This window comes from Salvia miltiorrhiza, unplaced genomic scaffold (assembly GCF_028751815.1).
Source record: "Salvia miltiorrhiza cultivar Shanhuang (shh) unplaced genomic scaffold, IMPLAD_Smil_shh fragScaff_scaffold_39, whole genome shotgun sequence".
NCBI classification, from domain to species: Eukaryota; Viridiplantae; Streptophyta; class Magnoliopsida; order Lamiales; family Lamiaceae; genus Salvia; species Salvia miltiorrhiza.
In genome coordinates this window covers 167,619-176,337 of record NW_026651458.1, presented here as the reverse complement: position 1 = coordinate 176,337, position 8,719 = coordinate 167,619, and the positions used below count along the sequence as shown (strand labels likewise).

Genomic DNA, 8,719 nt, shown 5'->3' with positions numbered 1-8,719 from the left:
TTTGGTCGCCTGGGAGGGCGTAGTTCAATGGCAGGACTAGCTTGTGGGCAAGAGGTGCTCCAGGGGTCGAAAGTGCTGTCACTTCTCGTGAAAGAGGTATGCGCCGGAAGCAAAGGGGATTTGGAGGCAAAACCATCCCTTACGCCCATAAGTACCGCACGAGAGCTGGCAGGCAAGAGGAGGAAGGAAGGCAAGAGAAGACGGAGGCACAACAGACGGGCGATGAAGGATTGCAAGTGGGAGTCCGAAAAGGGCGGAAGGCGGCAGCTATCCAAAAGAGACCGATAGGGCCAAACCACCGCCTTATCCAAAAGGAAACATATCTTCATGAAGATTAGGTCTGAAAAAGGATAAGCATCTCCGTGCTTGCATGGATCCGGCCGCACGTCATGGGCTGGGTCTTGTTGCCCTAGTTACTCCTATAAATACCCGACGAGCTTCTCAAGCCAAGGGTGCTGAAATTCCATTCTGTTGTGCATTGTTTAAGAAGTGAAGCTAGCCCAGGCTGTGGGCATAATCTCGTAATTTTTTGTTTATGTTTTGCACGGCACTTTCGGCCGTAGGTACTTCTATTTTCATTTAAGTAATTTCAATTTCAGTTATGTTTTCCTTTTCATCTTTTGTTTGTGTTATTTACGTTATGGTTGGCTAAGTTTATATTCTGATTTGGGCAAGATGATCTAAGCATGAATGAATAAACTCGAGAGGTCTAATTTGGGCATAAAAACTGTATAAGCATATTCCCGATACACTAGGTTTGATTCCATAAGGCTATAATAACTTGGTTAATTAATTGATCACTAGTTAACTAGGGAGTTTTGGTCACAAGTAATAATTTGGGCATAAGGCGAGTTGCCATCGACCTCCAAAATAGTACAACTGGTGTTGGAGCCGTGACTGCTGTGAAATATCGGTGTAAGAGTCAAGTGGGTCTATCTAGTTCTTAAAGCATTCTGGGCAAAGCACAACTAGCGATAGGCCATCGCAGAGAGCGTGGATGTTGCCTGGGGTAGTTGATTTCCATTAGCTGACCCTTCTAAGGGATCATAAACTGAAAGGATAGATTGGGCAAGGGGTTTGTTGTGTGCGTGACGAGTGACAATAGGGGCACAACAATTCTTATGCCTATAACCACTGGTATGCGAATAGAGTGAATTATCTTTGCACCAATGATCGAGTGTGAATTCATGTTTAGTGATTCGAACCCAAGTCAGAATTGTTTTGTTATTTGATTTATCTACCTTTGTTATTTCAGTTTAGTTGGAAACCCCGTTCTGCCCATAAGTAAGTTTTGGTCAGAACACTGCAAGATACAAAACCTTTTTAGTGACACCCTTGCAGGAGAAGTTACTGCTCAGTTCCCTATGGATTCGACTCTGGACTTACCACTAGCTAGTCTAGTTGTGGGCACAGGATATTTATTTGCACAAAGCTCAAACGACAGCTTCGTCAAATTGGCGCCGTTGCCGGGGAACTGAGAGCGCTAGTAATTTCTTTTGTAATTTTTTGTGTGAGTTTTGCCTTAACGTTTGTGTATGCGTCGTACTAGGAGTGCAGGTAACGAAGACCTTTTGTTCAACGAGGAGATTGAGCGACTTGTTCGACTGAACAACGCTAACAGACGCAGGGCAGAGCAAGAAGCACAGGCAAGAGAAAGGCAATTAGAAGCAGAGAGAGAGATGGCAGAAAATCCGGAAGGACAGAATGACAACAACAACAACAGGACCCTTCCTGACATGATGTTCCCAAGCAACCTGAATCTCAGGCCGTCAGCAATAGTGTTACCCAAGATCACTGGAAATTGGGAGTTGAAGCATACACTAATCCAAATTTTGCCCAAGTACAGTGATATGCCCGGGGAAGACCCTCAAAGGCATTTACAAGACTTTGAGATGGCGTGTGGAACAGTGCGCACCGCAAGTCAAGCCCTTGGCGAGTACATCCGACTCCTCACTTTTCCGTTCTCTCTATTAGAATGAGCGAGGGAGTGGTTGTACGATTTGCCCGAAGGAAGCATTCGGACCTGGCAAGAGCTGCAGAGCAAGTTTTTAGAGCGATACTTCCCAGCCGCCCGAATCCAGAATTTTAGGACTCGAATAAGTAACATCAAAATGGGGACGGGAGAAATCCTCTATGAATACTGGGAAAGGTTCAAACAGATGTTGGCCAAATGCCCACAACACCAAATACCGGATCGTGATCTTATTCGGTATTTCGTGGGAGGACTCCGAAGGCAAGATAGGCAATGGTTACACGCTGCATGTGGAGGATCGATCCTAAACAAATCCGCAGCGGAGGCTTTCAAGCTCATAGCCGACATGGCAGAGGAATCGAGAGATGAGGAAGGGACTATAGTCAGAACTACTCCGGTGCCGACTCCTTCTGCCCAAGACGAAAAGTTGGACAAGCTTTGCAACATGTTCGAGAAATTTATGACGAACCAAGGAACACCCAATCAAGGGATTCCCAACATTCGAAAGCCTGTGAAGGCATGCCAGCTTTGCATGGCAAATTCACATGCAACCGATGAATGTCCACAACTTTTCGAAAATGAAGAGCTTAATGCTATTGGGCAACAGCCAAGAGGAAACAACGGAGGGCAAAACCAGAAACCTTTTGAGCCCTACAGACAGCAATACAACAATCAAAGATGGAGGCAACATGAGAACCTTAGATATGGCAACAACAACTTTTTGGGGCCAAACCAAGGGCATACGAGTAACCCACCACAATACTCGCAACAACCTCAACAGGGAAGAGGATCCTCCCTATCAGAGCTCGTGCATCAAATGGCCCAACAACAAGTGAAGTTCCAGCAAGAGACCGAAAATTTCATAATGGAGACGAGAGGAGGAATGCAGAATGTGAACTCTCAACTATCACATCTTGCCCAAGCAGTCGCCAGACTTGAAAGCAAACAAGGGGCACTCCCATCCCAAGTGGAGGTGAAGAAGGTGAATGCCATGACACTCAGAGGAGGAAAGGAGTTACCCGAGGTTGATAAGGAGAAAAACAAAGAAAAGCTGGAAATCAACGAGCAAGTTGGAATGGGATCAGCAGATGAGGAAGAATTTGCCCAAGAGAAAGAGGCAAAGCGAAAGGCGACAGGGAAGGGTAAAGAGAAATCAAGCCAGATTGAGCCCATAATCCCCTTCCCAGGCAGAATGGCCAAGGAACAAGAGAAGGAAGAATTAACCGAACTGGTTAAAATCTTCAAAAAGGTGGAGGTCAATATGCCCCTTTTGGTCGCGCTACGCTCTATGCCCAGATGTGCAAAATTTCTCAAAGAACTCTGCACTCGGAAGGTCAAGTACACTGATGATGCAAAATTTCAAGTGGGAGAATCCGTATCCGCGGTCTTACAACGAGATATGCCAATAAAATGTGGGGACCCTGGCATGTTCTACATTCCTTGTGTAATAGGAACCATGAAGGTGGAGAAGGCGATGCTCGATTTAGGGGCATCCATCAACGTTATGCCCTTATCCATGTACCAGGACCTTGAGATAGGACCGCTGAAGCCTACCCGAGTGGTGATCCAACTGGCAGATAGATCAAATGTCTACCCAGAGGGGATATTGGAAGACGTTCTGGTCAAAGTGGAAGAACTCATCTTTCCAGCGGACTTTTACATTCTAGACATGGGGAAGTCAAAAGCACGAGAGCCGGTCATGCTTCTGGGCAGACCATTTCTAAAGACTGCCAGGACTCGCATTGATTGTGATACGGGCAAGCTAACATGTCAGTTTGAAGGGGAAACGATGACCTTCGACATATACAATGCCATGAAACATCCAGCCGATATAGATATGGTGAAAAGTGTCGACATGATCAAGAAGGTTGTTGAGGAGGTTTTGCCCAGAACAGCATTCAAGGAGCCATATGACACTATAATCCAGAATGGCATAACTGAGGAGGACTTGCAAGAGGAGCATTTGCAAGAGGCGGTGAAGATACTTAATGCGTGGAGCGAAGAGGTCAACCACACTGAGGCACTGAAAATCCCCACCCTGAAGGAAGAAGACCGACTTGTTCCATCAATCCAAAAGGCGCCCAAGCTCGAACTGAAGTCTTTGCCCAAACACCTCAAGTACATCTTCTTGGGCGAAGATGACACTTTGCCCGTAATCATCAATTCAGAGTTGACACTCGAAGACGAGAACAAAGTCAAGATGACTTTGGGGAAGTACAAGGAAGCAATTGGATGGACCCTAGCCGACATTAAGGGCATAAGCCCTACTGTATGCATGCACCGCATATTACTAGAGGAAGATGCAGTCCCAGTTCGAGACCCTCAGAGGAAGCTAAACCCAGTCATGAAAGAAGTTGTGATGAAAGAGATACTCAAACTGTTGGAATTGGGCATAATATACCCAGTATCCGATAGCAGATGGGTAAGCCCAGTACACGTTGTGCCCAAGAAGTCGGGCATACAAGTGGTGGAGAATGAATTCCGGGAATTGCTTGCTACAAGGTTGCAAACCGGCTGGAGGGTGTGTATTGATTACCGCAAGCTCAACCAGAAGACGAGGAAGGATCACTTCCATTTGCCCTTCATCGATGAGATGCTGGAAAGACTTGCAGGGAATCAATATTTTTGCTTTCTAGATGGATACTCGGGCTATATGCAGATTTGGGTCGCGGAGGAGGACCAGGGCAAAACGACGTTTACTTGCCCTTTTGGCACGTTTGCCTACCGGATGATGCCATTTGGGCTATGCAACGCCCCGGGCACATTCCAAAGATGCATGATGAGCATATTCTCGGATCTCCTTGAGAATTGCATCGAAGTCTTCATGGATGACTTCACAGTTTATGGGCAAACCTTCGACTCATGCCTAGCCAATCTGGAAAAGGTGCTGAAAAGGTGCGTTGACAAGAGTTTGGTGTTGAACTATGAGAAGTGCCACTTTATGGTCAAAGAAGGGATTGTACTCGGACATGTGATCTCAGGCAGAGGAATAGAAGTGGACAAAGCAAAAATTGAAATCATAGCCAAGCTACCATACCCAACGAACATCAAGCAGTTACGAGGATTCCTTGGGCATGCTGGATTCTACAGGAGGTTTGTGAAGGACTTTGCAAAAATTGCTCAACCTATGACAAGGTTGCTACAAAACGAAATGGAGTGGAACTTTGATGAGGATTGCAAGGAGGCTTTCCAAATCTTGAAGAACAATCTGATCTCCGCACCCATAATACAACCCCCGGACTGGGGTATGCCCTTTGAGGTGATGTGCGACGCCAGTGGATATGCCATAGGGGTAGTTCTTGGGCAAAAGCGGGGAAAGGAGAGTCACGTCATCTATTATGCCTCGAAAACACTGAATGGAGCCCAAATCAATTATTCCACAACTGAGAAGGAGATGTTGGCAGTGGTTTTCGCCTTTGAAAAATTCAGGTCTTACCTGCTTGGAGGAAAGACCGTAGTCTACACCGATCATGCGGCCCTGAAGTACTTTCTGGCCAAGAAGGAGTCTAAGCCCAGGCTGATTAGATGGGTTCTACTTCTACAAGAATTCGACGTGGAAATAAAGGACAATGCTGGAGCACAAAACCAAGTGGCCGATCATCTAAGCAGGATCGTGAGGAAGGAAGAAGGGGAACCAATCAATGAGATGTTCCCGGATGAACAACTGTTCTATGCCCAAGGAAGAAGGGAAGATCCATGGTACGCAGATCTGTGCAATTACCTATGTTCTGAATATGTACCACCTGGATACACTTATGCCCAGAAGAAGAAATTGGCCAAAGAAAGCAGAGAATATATTTGGGACGAACCGTATATGTGGAAGCAATGCGGGGACCAAGTACTTCGGAGATGTATCCCACAAGATGAGCAAAGAAGCATCCTAGAATTTTGTCATTCAAAGGAGTGTGGGGGACACTTTGGGCACAAGAGAACTGCAGCCAAGGTTCTGGAGTGTGGTTTTTATTGGCCAACAATCTTTAAGGACAGCTACACCATCTACAAGAATTGCCCACAATGCCAGCGAGAAGGGAACATAACCAGGAGGAATGAAATGCCCATGATGCCCATTATGCCCGTAGAGATTTTTGACATTTGGGGAATGAACTTCATGGGACCCCTTCCCAGTTCAAGAGGAAACTTGTACATCCTACTTTTGGTGGATTATTTCTCCAAGTGGGTGGAGGCAAAAGCATCCCCGACGAATGACTCAAAGGTAGTGGTGAATTTCTTGAAGACTAACATTTTTTGCAGGTTTGGTGTGCCCAGAGCAATCATCAGCGACCAAGGATCCCACTTCTGCAATTTCTCAGTCGAAAACTTGTTCAAAAAGTATGGAGTCCAACATCGGGTCTCGACAGCCTACCACCCACAAGCCAATGGACAGGCTGAACTCTCAAATCGCATCATCAAAACGATTTTGCGAAAGACTGTTGGCCCCACAGGGAAGGACTGGAGTCTTAAGCTGGAAGATGTCTTATGGGCATATCGGACTGCATACAAAACCCCATTCGGGATGTCACCATATCGAATGGTGTATGGCAAGAGGTGTCATTTACCGGTGGAATTGGAGCACAAGGCTTTCTGGGCAGTGAATAAGGTGAACTATGACTGGGACAAGGCAGGGCAAGCAAGGAAGCTAGATATCCAAGAGCTCGAAGAAATCAGGAGAGAGGCATACGACAATGTTGTTCTTTACAAGGAAAGGATGAAAAAAAGCCACGATGCCTTGATCACAAACAAGCAATTCAGCTTTGGGCAAGAAGTTCTCCTGTACCAGACACGATTCAAATTTGCACAAGGCAAGCTGAGTACCAAGTGGACCGGCCCATTTGTGGTGAAGACCCAATTCCCAAATGGAGCTGTTGAGATCGGAAATCCAAAATCTTGGAAAGTGTTTAAGGTGAATGGACAAAGGGTGAAAGCCTATTATGGGCATAAACCCGATGCTGGGGAGGAACTGGATCTCGACCCAGCCACAAGCACCGTGGATTAAGTGAAAGGTATCACGTCATGCCCGGGATGATAAATAGGGCACTGACCAGAAGGTAACCTAGTATTTCCCGTTTAGTTTTTCTTTTAGTCTGTTTTGTTTTTCTTTTTTGTTTGCCTAGGAACCCGGTTATGCCCACAGCTGTGGGCAAGTTTGAGTTTCCCGCCTTCGCGGAAGTTTGAATGTGTTTTGCAGATACAGGGGGAGCAGTTATGGGCAAAGAGCAGTCGATCGGAGAAGCAATGATTCCAGGGCAGAAGGGGGCTCTCGGGCAAAACGCGTCTGAAACCGCCTGACGCACGTCACATCAAGTGACAGTTGTCAGCCCTATACCCCCAAAACCCTAAAACCTCTACCCACGACGACACTACCCTAACTATCCAACTTCCCATAATCACCACCCCCCTTTCTCGGCCTTTCGAATACAAAACCACCACCCAGCCACCATGGTCTCCACCAGACCCAAAAACACGCTCCGAGGCATACCTCAAGGAACAGAAATTGATCTCACCGGAGAGAGCCCCTCACCGTCAAAACCAAAAACTTCGAAGAAAACCCCACGTAAAAAACCACTCCTGATGGAAACCACACCTACTCCCTCATCCAAAACCCTACCACAAACCGAGAGCCCCTCGCCGGTGGACGAACATGCCATTGAGCAATTCACGGCGGAGATAGACGTCCCTACTCTCGGCACCGGAGACCAGCATGCAGCTGAAGGAGAAGGCAAGGCGACACCGGAAAAGGCGAAGGAAGGCGAGGAAGAGCCATCCAAGAAGAAGCGCACCCCCACTGCTCCGAAGAGGAAGAAGCCGGCGGCTGAGAAATCGGCCACGCCGGCCGAAGGATCATCCAACGAAAGAAACGAACCCTCGGGTTCAATGCTGCAAGAAGAACAGGGGGAGTCCGGCGAAGAGCAAGAAGAAACTCCGGCGAAGAGGAGGAGGAAGGTGTTAGCCCCGACCCCGATCCGAATGATTAAGGGAAAACCGGCATCTGCACCGAGGAGCAAGAAGAAGGCGATGAAAGGGATTGCTGTGCCCAAGATTCCGGACATGGATGCACTGAAGCCTCTGGGCATAGTGGACAAGGTGAAGGAGTATTTACACAACATCGGATGGAAGGAATTTCTGGAGTGGCTAGGGCACGCATACGAGGAGGTGGTGAGAGAAGTGTTCGAGTCTATGCAAGTGGAAATCAACCAAACCTGCGGACCTCTGGGCATGAGTTTCTCCATGAATGGGGAGACCCGAGATATGTCAGTGAATGAGCTCAACCTCAACTTGGGAATGGCGGAGCTTAAAGACCTACAGAAGAAGGAATACAAAGACGCGAAGAGAGGAATCCCCACCTTCACTGCACGAGAGTGGGATGATATGTGGGCAGATATCGGCGATGGAGGATCGTTCAGGACGTAGAAGGTAAAGAGGCATAGGATTCGCGACCCAGCCCTGAGGGTTTGCCACCGCATTCTCTCGTACTCCCTCTTCGGTAAAATTGACAGCGGAAATGCTATGTCCAAAAAGGATCTCTAGATCCTTTGGGCAATGCACAGCAGGGTGAAGCTCAACTTTGGAGCTTTTCTGATCGAACATATCGACTCCATCATCAGCAAGCCTAATCAGAGGCTTTCCTGCATCCAGTTCACCACCGCTTTTGCCAAATTGAACGAGATCGAGATCGAAGAGGGGAACACCAAGATTGAGGCGAAGAAGCTGAACATCGAAGCCCTGATCCGTATGAAGGATGTTAGAATG

At 47.3% G+C, this 8,719-nt stretch overlaps 1 protein-coding gene across 1 annotated transcript; it reads left to right on the top strand.

Annotated features, from left to right (window-relative positions):
* The first annotated feature begins 7,408 nt into the window (after positions 1–7,408).
* Positions 7,409–8,380, top strand: LOC131002929 (uncharacterized). Its single transcript, XM_057929420.1, has one exon. The coding sequence runs from the start codon at positions 7,409–7,411 to the stop codon at positions 8,378–8,380; it is 972 nt and encodes a 323-aa protein (XP_057785403.1).
* The last annotated feature ends 339 nt before the right edge of the window (positions 8,381–8,719 follow it).

Bases quoted from the DNA above. Each gene is read 5' to 3' on its own strand.
- LOC131002929 (XM_057929420.1), top strand. From the start codon at position 7,409: ATGGTCTCCACCAGACCCAAAAACACGCTCCGAGGCATACCTCAAGGA.